Raw genomic sequence first — 14,941 nt, forward strand, 5'->3', positions numbered from 1 at the left:
TGGTATTGAAAGTATTGCTCAAGGACAACAAAGACCACAACTACTTGTTAATGTGAACTCCTTCTTTTCCTTCTTTCTTTTTCCTTCACAGATCCATCGCCTCCTCTCCAACTCCGTGTTGCAATGCAAAACTCAACAACTCTCTCCATCTCCTGGACAAGCCCTGAAGATACAAACAAAGACCATTATGAATATAAAGTGTTGTTGTCCAAGAACATGGAATTGGGAACAAATATAACAATAGGGCAAACAAACTACACCTTTACAAACCTCTCACCTGGAACAGACTACAAGGTGTCTGTGTCATCACTCTACCATGAGAGAAAAAGCCAAGCTGCAGTGATACTTGCTACAACGGGTAGGTTACGTGAATACTTGATTGTAAACATGAAAAAGTAAGAAGTTTTGAAATGACTTACACCCTTTAGTGTGGACCTGTGGTGTTGGATTTTTCAGAGAGCGGTTACTGGATCAAGAACTGGCCTTGAATTAAGAAATCATTTTCCATTGGAATAAAATATCGTTTTTAAATGTAAACCATTCAGAGTGAGGACAAAGTGGTCACATGAAGGTTTTGTGAGCAATTTGATTTGAATATGTGGAAACGAGAGATAATTTGATGTCACGACATCGACCGATATGACCCAGTCCATGTTAACTCTTTGATTACTCTAACTTTGACCTCAAACCTCAAGACCAGTAGACCTCAATATCTAATCTGTACATATATATCATGGTACATGTACTGAGTTTAGTTCAAATTCCATCGCTAATGGTATCACATTAACAGGAGTTAAAATGTGTCCCCTGGCACTTGACCTTTTAATGAAAAACCATCTATCATGGATGGATGTATTGATGGAGGTTGACACCCACTTCCACCAAGTTTGATTGAAATATCTTCAGCTGTTTTCAAGTATCACATTTTTTTCCTGTTATAACTTCTGACCTTTCACATCTCACTGCCAAAATCTAAACAGTTTACCATCACATCAAAATAAACACGCGTTCCAAGTTTGGTGAAAACCCCATCACGGGTTCACAATGTAATGCGGTCACAAATTTTTCATCAAATGGGACCTCTGACATTTGACCTCTTGACTCCATTATCTCATAAATTAATGTTTACATCACCGCACAAACTTGTGCCAAGTTTCACTAAAATCCCTTCAGATGTTCTTTGGTTGTCACGAAAAAGAAAACCTGTCATGGACGGACTCATGCATGCACGTTCAGATGGACGGACAGACAGATGAACAACCCAAAAACATAACGCCTCCATTGACAAAAAATACCAAGGAATGTCTTGAAGAATTATCTGTGCAAGAGGTCATGCAAAAGGTGTTAGAAATGGCACTTTTGGATGTCAAGACCAGTTTCATAAAGTGGTTGTTGTGATGGTATTGAAAGTATTGCTCAAGGACAACAAAGACCACAACTACTTGTTAATGTGAACTCCTTTTCCTTCTTTCTTTTTCCTTCACAGATCCATCGCCTCCTCTCCAACTCCGTGTTGCAATGCAAAACTCAACAACTCTCTCCATCTCCTGGACAAGCGCTGAAGATACAAACAAAGACCATTATGAATATAAAGTGTTGTTGTCCAAGAACATGGAATTGGGAACAAATATAACAATAGGGCAAACAAACTACACCTTTACAAACCTCTCACCTGGAACAGACTACAAGGTGTCTGTGTCATCACTCTACCATGAGAGAAAAAGCCAAGCTGCAGTGATACTTGCTACAACGGGTAGGTTACGTGAATACTTGATTGTAAACATGAAAAAGTAAGAAGTTTTGAAATGACTTACACCCTTTAGTGTGGACGTGTGGTGTTGGATTTTTCAGAGAGCGGTTACTGGATCAAGAACTGGCCTTGAATTAAGAAATCATTTTCCATTGGAATAAAATATCGTTTTTAAATGTAAACCATTCAGAGTGAGGACAAAGTGGTCACATGAAGGTTTTGTGAGCAATTTGATTTGAATATGTGGAAACGAGAGATAATTTGATGTCACGACTTCGACCGATATGACCCAGTCCATGTTAACTCTTTGATTACTCTAACTTTGACCTCAAACCTCAAGACCAGTCGACGTCAATATCTAATCTGTACATATATATCATGGTACAGGTACTGAGTTTAGTTCAAATTCCATTGCTAATGGTATCACATTAACAGGAGTTAAAATGTGTCCCCTGACACTTGACCTTTTAATGAAAAACCATCTATCATGGATGGATGTATTGATGGAGGTTGACACCCGCTTCCACCAAGTTTGATTGAAATATCTTCAGCTGTTTTCAAGTATGGCATTGTTTTCCTGTTATAACTTCTGACCTTTCACATCTCACTGCCAAAATCTAATCAGTTTACCATCACATCAAAATAAACACGCGTTCCAAGTTTGATGAAAACCCCATCACGGGTTCACAATGAAATGCGGTCACAAATTTTTCATCAAATGGGACCTCTGACATTTGACCTCTTGACCCCATTATCTCATAAATTAATGTTTACATCACCACACAAACTTGTGCCAAGTTTCACTAAAATCCCTTCAGATGTTCTTTGGTTGTCATGAAAAAGAAAACCTGTCATGGACGGATTCATGCATGCACGTTCAGATGGACGGACAGACAGATGAACAACCCAAAAACATAACTCCTCCATTGACAAAAACTACCAAGGAATGTCTTGAAGAATTATCTGTGCAAGAGGTCATGCAAAAGGTGTTAGAAATGGCGCTTTTGGATGTCAAGACCAGTTTCATAAAGTGGTTGTTGTGATGGTATTGAAAGTATTGCTCAAGGACAACAAAGACCACAACTACTTGTTAATGTGAACTCCTTCTTTTCCTTCTTTCTTTTTCCTTCACAGATCCATCGCCTCCTCTCCAACTCCGTGTTGCAATGCAAAACTCAACAACTCTCTCCATCTCCTGGACAAGCCCTGAAGATACAAACAAAGATCATTATGAATATAAAGTGTTGTTGTCCAAGAACATGGAATTGGGAACAAATATAACAATAGGGCAAACAAACTACACCTTTACAAACCTCTCACCTGGAACAGACTACAACGTGTCTGTGTCATCACTCTACCATGAGAGAAAAAGCCAAGCTGCAGTGATACTTGTTACAACGGGTAGGTTACGTGAATACTTGATTGTAAACATGAAAAAGTAAGAAGTTTTTAAATGACTTACACCCTTTAGTGTGGACCTGTGGTGTTGGATTTTTCAGAGAGCGGTTACTGGATCAAGAACTGGCCTTGAATTAAGAAATAATTTTCCATTGGGATAAAATATAGTTTTTAAATGTAAACCATTCAGAGTGAGGACAAAGTGGTCACATGAAGGTTTTGTGAACAATTTGATTTGAATATGTGGAAACGAGAGATAATTTGATGTCACGACATCGACCGATATGACCCAGTCCATGTTAACTCTTTGATTACTCTAACTTTGACCTCAAACCTCAAGACCAGTAGACCTCAATATCTAATCTGTACATATATATCATGGTACATGTACTGAGTTTAGTTCAAATTCCATCGCTAATGGTATCACATTAACAGGAGTTAAAATGTGTCCCCTGGCACTTGACCTTTTAATGAAAAACCATCTATCATGGATGGATGTATTGATGGAGGTTGACACCCACTTCCACCAAGTTTGATTTAAATATCTTCAGCTGTTTTCAAGTATCACATTTTTTTCCTGTTATAACCTCTGACCTTTCACATCTCACTGCCAAAATCTAAACAGTTTACCATCACATCAAAATAAACACGCGTTCCAAGTTTGGTGAAAACCCCATCACGGGTTCACAATGTAATGCGGTCACAAATTTTTCATCAAATGGGACCTCTGACATTTGACCTCTTGACTCCATTATCTCATAAATTAATGTTTACATCACCGCACAAACTTGTGCCAAGTTTCACTAAAATCCCTTCAGATGTTCTTTGGTTGTCACGAAAAAGAAAACCTGTCATGGACGGACTCATGCATGCACGTTCAGATGGACGGACAGACAGATGAACAACCCAAAAACATAACGCCTCCATTGACAAAAAATACCAAGGAATGTCTTGAAGAATTATCTGTGCAAGAGGTCATGCAAAAGGTGTTAGAAATGGCACTTTTGGATGTCAAGACCAGTTTCATAAAGTGGTTGTTGTGATGGTATTGAAAGTATTGCTCAAGGACAACAAAGACCACAACTACTTGTTAATGTGAACTCCTTTTCCTTCTTTCTTTTTCCTTCACAGATCCATCGCCTCCTCTCCAACTCCGTGTTGCAATGCAAAACTCAACAACTCTCTCCATCTCCTGGACAAGCGCTGAAGATACAAACAAAGACCATTATGAATATAAAGTGTTGTTGTCCAAGAACATGGAATTGGGAACAAATATAACAATAGGGCAAACAAACTACACCTTTACAAACCTCTCACCTGGAACAGACTACAAGGTGTCTGTGTCATCACTCTACCATGAGAGAAAAAGCCAAGCTGCAGTGATACTTGCTACAACGGGTAGGTTACGTGAATACTTGATTGTAAACATGAAAAAGTAAGAAGTTTTGAAATGACTTACACCCTTTAGTGTGGACGTGTGGTGTTGGATTTTTCAGAGAGCGGTTACTGGATCAAGAACTGGCCTTGAATTAAGAAATCATTTTCCATTGGAATAAAATATCGTTTTTAAATGTAAACCATTCAGAGTGAGGACAAAGTGGTCACATGAAGGTTTTGTGAGCAATTTGATTTGAATATGTGGAAACGAGAGATAATTTGATGTCACGACTTCGACCGATATGACCCAGTCCATGTTAACTCTTTGATTACTCTAACTTTGACCTCAAACCTCAAGACCAGTCGACGTCAATATCTAATCTGTACATATATATCATGGTACAGGTACTGAGTTTAGTTCAAATTCCATTGCTAATGGTATCACATTAACAGGAGTTAAAATGTGTCCCCTGACACTTGACCTTTTAATGAAAAACCATCTATCATGGATGGATGTATTGATGGAGGTTGACACCCGCTTCCACCAAGTTTGATTGAAATATCTTCAGCTGTTTTCAAGTATGACATTGTTTTCCTGTTATAACTTCTGACCTTTCACATCTCACTGCCAAAATCTAATCAGTTTACCATCACATCAAAATAAACACGCGTTCCAAGTTTGATGAAAACCCCATCACGGGTTCACAATGAAATGCGGTCACAAATTTTTCATCAAATGGGACCTCTGACATTTGACCTCTTGACCCCATTATCTCATAAATTAATGTTTACATCACCACACAAACTTGTGCCAAGTTTCACTAAAATCCCTTCAGATGTTCTTTGGTTGTCATGAAAAAGAAAACCTGTCATGGACGGATTCATGCATGCACGTTCAGATGGACGGACAGACAGATGAACAACCCAAAAACATAACTCCTCCATTGACAAAAACTACCAAGGAATGTCTTGAAGAATTATCTGTGCAAGAGGTCATGCAAAAGGTGTTAGAAATGGCGCTTTTGGATGTCAAGACCAGTTTCATAAAGTGGTTGTTGTGATGGTATTGAAAGTATTGCTCAAGGACAACAAAGACCACAACTACTTGTTAATGTGAACTCCTTCTTTTCCTTCTTTCTTTTTCCTTCACAGATCCATCGCCTCCTCTCCAACTCCGTGTTGCAATGCAAAACTCAACAACTCTCTCCATCTCCTGGACAAGCCCTGAAGATACAAACAAAGATCATTATGAATATAAAGTGTTGTTGTCCAAGAACATGGAATTGGGAACAAATATAACAATAGGGCAAACAAACTACACCTTTACAAACCTCTCACCTGGAACAGACTACAACGTGTCTGTGTCATCACTCTACCATGAGAGAAAAAGCCAAGCTGCAGTGATACTTGTTACAACGGGTAGGTTACGTGAATACTTGATTGTAAACATGAAAAAGTAAGAAGTTTTTAAATGACTTACACCCTTTAGTGTGGACCTGTGGTGTTGGATTTTTCAGAGAGCGGTTACTGGATCAAGAACTGGCCTTGAATTAAGAAATAATTTTCCATTGGGATAAAATATAGTTTTTAAATGTAAACCATTCAGAGTGAGGACAAAGTGGTCACATGAAGGTTTTGTGAACAATTTGATTTGAATATGTGGAAACGAGAGATAATTTGATGTCACGACATCGACCGATATGACCCAGTCCATGTTAACTCTTTGCTTCCTCTAACTTTGACCTCAAACCTCAAGACCAGTAGACCTCAATATCTAATCTGTACATATATATCATAGTACATGTACTGAGTTTCGTTCAAATTCCATCGCTAATGGGATGACATTAACAGGAGTTAAAATGTGTCCCCTGGCACTTGACCTTTTAATGAAAAACCATCTATCATGGATGGATGTATTGATGGAGGTTGACACCCACTTCCACCAAGTTTGATTTAAATATCTTCAGCTGTTTTCAAGTCTCACATTTTTTTCCTGTTATAACCTCTGACCTTTCACATCTCACTGCCAAAATCTAAACAGTTTACCATCACATCAAAATAAACACGCGTTCCAAGTTTGGTGAAAACCCCATCACGGGTTCACAATGTAATGCGGTCACAAATTTTTCATCAAATGGCACCTCTGACATTTGACCTCTTGACCCCATTATCTCATATATTAATGTTTACATCACCACACAAACTTGTGCCAAGTTTCACTAAAATCCCTTCAGATGTTCTTTGGTTGTCATGAAAAAGAAAACCTGTCATGGACGGACTCATGCATGCACATTCAGATGGACGGACAGCCGGATGAACAACCCAAAAACATAACGCCTCCATTGACAAAAAATACCAAGGAATGTCTTGAAGAATTATCTGTGCAAGAGGTCATGCAAAAGGTGTTAGAAATGGCACTTTTGGATGTCAAGACCAGTTTCATAAAGTGGTTGTTGTGATGGTATTGAAAGTATTGCTCAAGGACAACAAAGACCACAACTACTTGTTAATGTGAACTCCTTCTTTTCCTTCTTTCTTTTTCCTTCACAGATCCATCGCCTCCTCTCCAACTCCGTGTTGCAAGGCAAAACTCAACAACTCTCTCCATCTCCTGGACAAGCCCTGAAGATACAAACAAAGATCATTATGAATATAAAGTGTTGTTGTCCAAGAACATGGAATTGGGAACAAATATAACAATAGGGCAAACAAACTACACCTTTACAAACCTCTCACCTGGAACAGACTACAAGGTGTCTGTGTCATCACTCTACCATGAGAGAAAAAGCCAAGCTGCAGTGATACTTGCTACAACGGGTAGGTTACGTGAATACTTGATTGTAAACATGAAAAAGTAAGAAGTTTTGAAATGACTTACACCCTTTAGTGTGGACGTGTGGTGTTGGATTTTTCAGAGAGCGGTTACTGGATCAAGAACTGGCCTTGAATTAAGAAATCATTTTCCATTGGAATAAAATATCGTTTTTAAATGTAAACCATTCAGAGTGAGGACAAAGTGGTCACATGAAGGTTTTGTGAGCAATTTGATTTGAATATGTGGAAACGAGAGATAATTTGATGTCACGACTTCGACCGATATGACCCAGTCCATGTTAACTCTTTGATTACTCTAACTTTGACCTCAAACCTCAAGACCAGTCGACGTCAATATCTAATCTGTACATATATATCATGGTACAGGTACTGAGTTTAGTTCAAATTCCATTGCTAATGGTATCACATTAACAGGAGTTAAAATGTGTCCCCTGACACTTGACCTTTTAATGAAAAACCATCTATCATGGATGGATGTATTGATGGAGGTTGACACCCGCTTCCACCAAGTTTGATTGAAATATCTTCAGCTGTTTTCAAGTATGACATTGTTTTCCTGTTATAACTTCTGACCTTTCACATCTCACTGCCAAAATCTAATCAGTTTACCATCACATCAAAATAAACACGCGTTCCAAGTTTGATGAAAACCCCATCACGGGTTCACAATGAAATGCGGTCACAAATTTTTCATCAAATGGGACCTCTGACATTTGACCTCTTGACCCCATTATCTCATAAATTAATGTTTACATCACCACACAAACTTGTGCCAAGTTTCACTAAAATCCCTTCAGATGTTCTTTGGTTGTCATGAAAAAGAAAACCTGTCATGGACGGATTCATGCATGCACGTTCAGATGGACGGACAGACAGATGAACAACCCAAAAACATAACTCCTCCATTGACAAAAACTACCAAGGAATGTCTTGAAGAATTATCTGTGCAAGAGGTCATGCAAAAGGTGTTAGAAATGGCACTTTTGGATGTCAAGACCAGTTTCATAAAGTGGTTGTTGTGATGGTATTGAAAGTATTGCTCAAGGACAACAAAGACCACAACTACTTGTTAATGTGAACTCCTTCTTTTCCTTCTTTCTTTTTCCTTCACAGATCCATCGCCTCCTCTCCAACTCCGTGTTGCAATGCAAAACTCAACAACTCTCTCCATCTCCTGGACAAGCCCTGAAGATACAAACAAAGATCATTATGAATATAAAGTGTTGTTGTCCAAGAACATGGAATTGGGAACAAATATAACAATAGGGCAAACAAACTACACCTTTACAAACCTCTCACCTGGAACAGACTACAACGTGTCTGTGTCATCACTCTACCATGAGAGAAAAAGCCAAGCTGCAGTGATACTTGTTACAACGGGTAGGTTACGTGAATACTTGATTGTAAACATGAAAAAGTAAGAAGTTTTTAAATGACTTACACCCTTTAGTGTGGACCTGTGGTGTTGGATTTTTCAGAGAGCGGTTACTGGATCAAGAACTGGCCTTGAATTAAGAAATAATTTTCCATTGGGATAAAATATAGTTTTTAAATGTAAACCATTCAGAGTGAGGACAAAGTGGTCACATGAAGGTTTTGTGAACAATTTGATTTGAATATGTGGAAACGAGAGATAATTTGATGTCACGACATCGACCGATATGACCCAGTCCATGTTAACTCTTTGCTTCCTCTAACTTTGACCTCAAACCTCAAGACCAGTAGACCTCAATATCTAATCTGTACATATATATCATAGTACATGTACTGAGTTTAGTTCAAATTCCATCGCTAATGGGATGACATTAACAGGAGTTAAAATGTGTCCCCTGGCACTTGACCTTTTAATGAAAAACCATCTATCATGGATGGATGTATTGATGGAGGTTGACACCCACTTCCACCAAGTTTGATTTAAATATCTTCAGCTGTTTTCAAGTCTCACATTTTTTTCCTGTTATAACCTCTGACCTTTCACATCTCACTGCCAAAATCTAAACAGTTTACCATCACATCAAAATAAACACGCGTTCCAAGTTTGGTGAAAACCCCATCACGGGTTCACAATGTAATGCGGTCACAAATTTTTCATCAAATGGCACCTCTGACATTTGACCTCTTGACCCCATTATCTCATATATTAATGTTTACATCACCACACAAACTTGTGCCAAGTTTCACTAAAATCCCTTCAGATGTTCTTTGGTTGTCATGAAAAAGAAAACCTGTCATGGACGGACTCATGCATGCACATTCAGATGGACGGACAGCCGGATGAACAACCCAAAAACATAACGCCTCCATTGACAAAAAATACCAAGGAATGTCTTGAAGAATTATCTGTGCAAGAGGTCATGCAAAAGGTGTTAGAAATGGCACTTTTGGATGTCAAGACCAGTTTCATAAAGTGGTTGTTGTGATGGTATTGAAAGTATTGCTCAAGGACAACAAAGACCACAACTACTTGTTAATGTGAACTCCTTCTTTTCCTTCTTTCTTTTTCCTTCACAGATCCATCGCCTCCTCTCCAACTCCGTGTTGCAAGGCAAAACTCAACAACTCTCTCCATCTCCTGGACAAGCCCTGAAGATACAAACAAAGATCATTATGAATATAAAGTGTTGTTGTCCAAGAACATGGAATTGGGAACAAATATAACAATAGGGCAAACAAACTACACCTTTACAAACCTCTCACCTGGAACAGACTACAAGGTGTCTGTGTCATCACTCTACCATGAGAGAAAAAGCCAAGCTGCAGTGATACTTGCTACAACGGGTAGGTTACGTGAATACTTGATTGTAAACATGAAAAAGTAAGAAGTTTTGAAATGACTTACACCCTTTAGTGTGGACGTGTGGTGTTGGATTTTTCAGAGAGCGGTTACTGGATCAAGAACTGGCCTTGAATTAAGAAATCATTTTCCATTGGAATAAAATATCGTTTTTAAATGTAAACCATTCAGAGTGAGGACAAAGTGGTCACATGAAGGTTTTGTGAGCAATTTGATTTGAATATGTGGAAACGAGAGATAATTTGATGTCACGACTTCGACCGATATGACCCAGTCCATGTTAACTCTTTGATTACTCTAACTTTGACCTCAAACCTCAAGACCAGTCGACGTCAATATCTAATCTGTACATATATATCATGGTACAGGTACTGAGTTTAGTTCAAATTCCATTGCTAATGGTATCACATTAACAGGAGTTAAAATGTGTCCCCTGACACTTGACCTTTTAATGAAAAACCATCTATCATGGATGGATGTATTGATGGAGGTTGACACCCACTTCCACCAAGTTTGATTGAAATATCTTCAGCTGTTTTCAAGTATGACATTGTTTTCCTGTTATAACTTCTGACCTTTCACATCTCACTGCCAAAATCTAATCAGTTTACCATCACATCAAAATAAACACGCGTTCCAAGTTTGATGAAAACCCCATCACGGGTTCACAATGAAATGCGGTCACAAATTTTTCATCAAATGGGACCTCTGACATTTGACCTCTTGACCCCATTATCTCATAAATTAATGTTTACATCACCACACAAACTTGTGCCAAGTTTCACTAAAATCCCTTCAGATGTTCTTTGGTTGTCATGAAAAAGAAAACCTGTCATGGACGGATTCATGCATGCACGTTCAGATGGACGGACAGACAGATGAACAACCCAAAAACATAACTCCTCCATTGACAAAAACTACCAAGGAATGTCTTGAAGAATTATCTGTGCAAGAGGTCATGCAAAAGGTGTTAGAAATGGCACTTTTGGATGTCAAGACCAGTTTCATAAAGTGGTTGTTGTGATGGTATTGAAAGTATTGCTCAAGGACAACAAAGACCACAACTACTTGTTAATGTGAACTCCTTCTTTTCCTTCTTTCTTTTTCCTTCACAGATCCATCGCCTCCTCTCCAACTCCGTGTTGCAATGCAAAACTCAACAACTCTCTCCATCTCCTGGACAAGCCCTGAAGATACAAACAAAGATCATTATGAATATAAAGTGTTGTTGTCCAAGAACATGGAATTGGGAACAAATATAACAATAGGGCAAACAAACTACACCTTTACAAACCTCTCACCTGGAACAGACTACAACGTGTCTGTGTCATCACTCTACCATGAGAGAAAAAGCCAAGCTGCAGTGATACTTGTTACAACGGGTAGGTTACGTGAATACTTGATTGTAAACATGAAAAAGTAAGAAGTTTTTAAATGACTTACACCCTTTAGTGTGGACCTGTGGTGTTGGATTTTTCAGAGAGCGGTTACTGGATCAAGAACTGGCCTTGAATTAAGAAATAATTTTCCATTGGGATAAAATATAGTTTTTAAATGTAAACCATTCAGAGTGAGGACAAAGTGGTCACATGAAGGTTTTGTGAACAATTTGATTTGAATATGTGGAAACGAGAGATAATTTGATGTCACGACATCGACCGATATGACCCAGTCCATGTTAACTCTTTGCTTCCTCTAACTTTGACCTCAAACCTCAAGACCAGTAGACCTCAATATCTAATCTGTACATATATATCATAGTACATGTACTGAGTTTAGTTCAAATTCCATCGCTAATGGGATGACATTAACAGGAGTTAAAATGTGTCCCCTGGCACTTGACCTTTTAATGAAAAACCATCTATCATGGATGGATGTATTGATGGAGGTTGACACCCACTTCCACCAAGTTTGATTTAAATATCTTCAGCTGTTTTCAAGTCTCACATTTTTTTCCTGTTATAACCTCTGACCTTTCACATCTCACTGCCAAAATCTAAACAGTTTACCATCACATCAAAATAAACACGCGTTCCAAGTTTGGTGAAAACCCCATCACGGGTTCACAATGTAATGCGGTCACAAATTTTTCATCAAATGGCACCTCTGACATTTGACCTCTTGACCCCATTATCTCATATATTAATGTTTACATCACCACACAAACTTGTGCCAAGTTTCACTAAAATCCCTTCAGATGTTCTTTGGTTGTCATGAAAAAGAAAACCTGTCATGGACGGACTCATGCATGCATGTTCAGATGGACGGACAGCCGGATGAACAACCCAAAAACATAACGCCTCCATTGACAAAAAATACCAAGGAATGTCTTGAAGAATTATCTGTGCAAGAGGTCATGCAAAAGGTGTTAGAAATGGCACTTTTGGATGTCAAGACCAGTTTCATAAAGTGGTTGTTGTGATGGTATTGAAAGTATTGCTCAAGGACAACAAAGACCACAACTACTTGTTAATGTGAACTCCTTCTTTTCCTTCTTTCTTTTTCCTTCACAGATCCATCGCCTCCTCTCCAACTCCGTGTTGCAAGGCAAAACTCAACAACTCTCTCCATCTCCTGGACAAGCCCTGAAGATACAAACAAAGATCATTATGAATATAAAGTGTTGTTGTCCAAGAACATGGAATTGGGAACAAATATAACAATAGGGCAAACAAACTACACCTTTACAAACCTCTCACCTGGAACAGACTACAAGGTGTCTGTGTCATCACTCTACCATGAGAGAAAAAGCCAAGCTGCAGTGATACTTGCTACAACGGGTAGGTTACGTGAATACTTGATTGTAAACATGAAAAAGTAAGAAGTTTTGAAATGACTTACACCCTTTAGTGTGGACCTGTGGTGTTGGATTTTTCAGAGAGCGGTTACTGGATCAAGAACTGGCCTTGAATTAAGAAATCATTTTCCATTGGAATAAAATATCGTTTTTAAATGTAAACCATTCAGAGTGAGGACAAAGTGGTCACATGAAGGTTTTGTGAGCAATTTGATTTGAATATGTGGAAACGAGAGATAATTTGATGTCACGACATCGACCGATATGACCCAGTCCATGTTAACTCTTTGATTACTCTAACTTTGACCTCAAACCTCAAGACCAGTAGACCTCAATATCTAATCTGTACATATATATCATGGTACATGTACTGAGTTTAGTTCAAATTCCATCGCTAATGGTATCACATTAACAGGAGTTAAAATGTGTCCCCTGGCACTTGACCTTTTAATGAAAAACCATCTATCATGGATGGATGTATTGATGGAGGTTGACACCCACTTCCACCAAGTTTGATTTAAATATCTTCAGCTGTTTTCAAGTATCACATTTTTTTCCTGTTATAACTTCTGACCTTTCACATCTCACTGCCAAAATCTAAACAGTTTACCATCACATCAAAATAAACACGCGTTCCAAGTTTGGTGAAAACCCCATCACGGGTTCACAATGTAATGCGGTCACAAATTTTTCATCAAATGGGACCTCTGACATTTGACCTCTTGACTCCATTATCTCATAAATTAATGTTTACATCACCGCACAAACTTGTGCCAAGTTTCACTAAAATCCCTTCAGATGTTCTTTGGTTGTCACGAAAAAGAAAACCTGTCATGGACGGACTCATGCATGCACGTTCAGATGGACGGACAGACAGATGAACAACCCAAAAACATAACGCCTCCATTGACAAAAAATACCAAGGAATGTCTTGAAGAATTATCTGTGCAAGAGGTCATGCAAAAGGTGTTAGAAATGGCACTTTTGGATGTCAAGACCAGTTTCATAAAGTGGTTGTTGTGATGGTATTGAAAGTATTGCTCAAGGACAACAAAGACCACAACTACTTGTTAATGTGAACTCCTTCTTTTCCTTCTTTCTTTTTCCTTCACAGATCCATCGCCTCCTCTCCAACTCCGTGTTGCAATGCAAAACTCAACAACTCTCTCCATCTCCTGGACAAGCGCTGAAGATACAAACAAAGACCATTATGAATATAAAGTGTTGTTGTCCAAGAACATGGAATTGGGAACAAATATAACAATAGGGCAAACAAACTACACCTTTACAAACCTCTCACCTGGAACAGACTACAAGGTGTCTGTGTCATCACTCTACCATGAGAGAAAAAGCCAAGCTGCAGTGATACTTGCTACAACGGGTAGGTTACGTGAATACTTGATTGTAAACATGAAAAAGTAAGAAGTTTTGAAATGACTTACACCCTTTAGTGTGGACGTGTGGTGTTGGATTTTTCAGAGAGCGGTTACTGGATCAAGAACTGGCCTTGAATTAAGAAATCATTTTCCATTGGAATAAAATATCGTTTTTAAATGTAAACCATTCAGAGTGAGGACAAAGTGGTCACATGAAGGTTTTGTGAGCAATTTGATTTGAATATGTGGAAACGAGAGATAATTTGATGTCACGACTTCGACCGATATGACCCAGTCCATGTTAACTCTTTGATTACTCTAACTTTGACCTCAAACCTCAAGACCAGTCGACGTCAATATCTAATCTGTACATATATATCATGGTACAGGTACTGAGTTTAGTTCAAATTCCATTGCTAATGGTATCACATTAACAGGAGTTAAAATGTGTCCCCTGACACTTGACCTTTTAATGAAAAACCATCTATCATGGATGGATGTATTGATGGAGGTTGACACCCGCTTCCACCAAGTTTGATTGAAATATCTTCAGCTGTTTTCAAGTATGACATTGTTTTCCTGTTATAACTTCTGACCTTTCACATCTCACTGCC

General features: G+C 38.5%; 1 protein-coding gene across 1 annotated transcript in view; it reads left to right on the forward strand.

The window, feature by feature from the left end:
- The window catches only part of LOC147007326 (fibronectin-like), a gene marked incomplete at its 3' end in the record, with an annotated part of 29,234 nt that extends 14,902 nt beyond the window's left edge, over positions 1-14,332 (forward strand). The window contains exons 6-16 of the mRNA XM_085867349.1: positions 92-358; positions 1,487-1,753; positions 2,885-3,151; positions 4,280-4,546; positions 5,678-5,944; positions 7,076-7,342; positions 8,474-8,740; positions 9,872-10,138; positions 11,270-11,536; positions 12,668-12,934; positions 14,066-14,332. Of these exons, the coding sequence (XP_085723475.1) occupies positions 92-358; positions 1,487-1,753; positions 2,885-3,151; positions 4,280-4,546; positions 5,678-5,944; positions 7,076-7,342; positions 8,474-8,740; positions 9,872-10,138; positions 11,270-11,536; positions 12,668-12,934; positions 14,066-14,332 (2,937 nt within the window). The remainder of the gene's footprint in view (positions 1-91; positions 359-1,486; positions 1,754-2,884; positions 3,152-4,279; positions 4,547-5,677; positions 5,945-7,075; positions 7,343-8,473; positions 8,741-9,871; positions 10,139-11,269; positions 11,537-12,667; positions 12,935-14,065) is intronic.
- Between the last annotated feature and the right edge of the window lie 609 nt (positions 14,333-14,941).

The sequence above is a fragment of the Eptatretus burgeri genome, unplaced genomic scaffold, assembly GCF_056783735.1.
Source record: "Eptatretus burgeri isolate ZD-2024b unplaced genomic scaffold, Ebu_testis_v1 Ebu_testis_scaffold_307, whole genome shotgun sequence".
Taxonomy (NCBI): domain Eukaryota; kingdom Metazoa; phylum Chordata; class Myxini; order Myxiniformes; family Myxinidae; genus Eptatretus; species Eptatretus burgeri.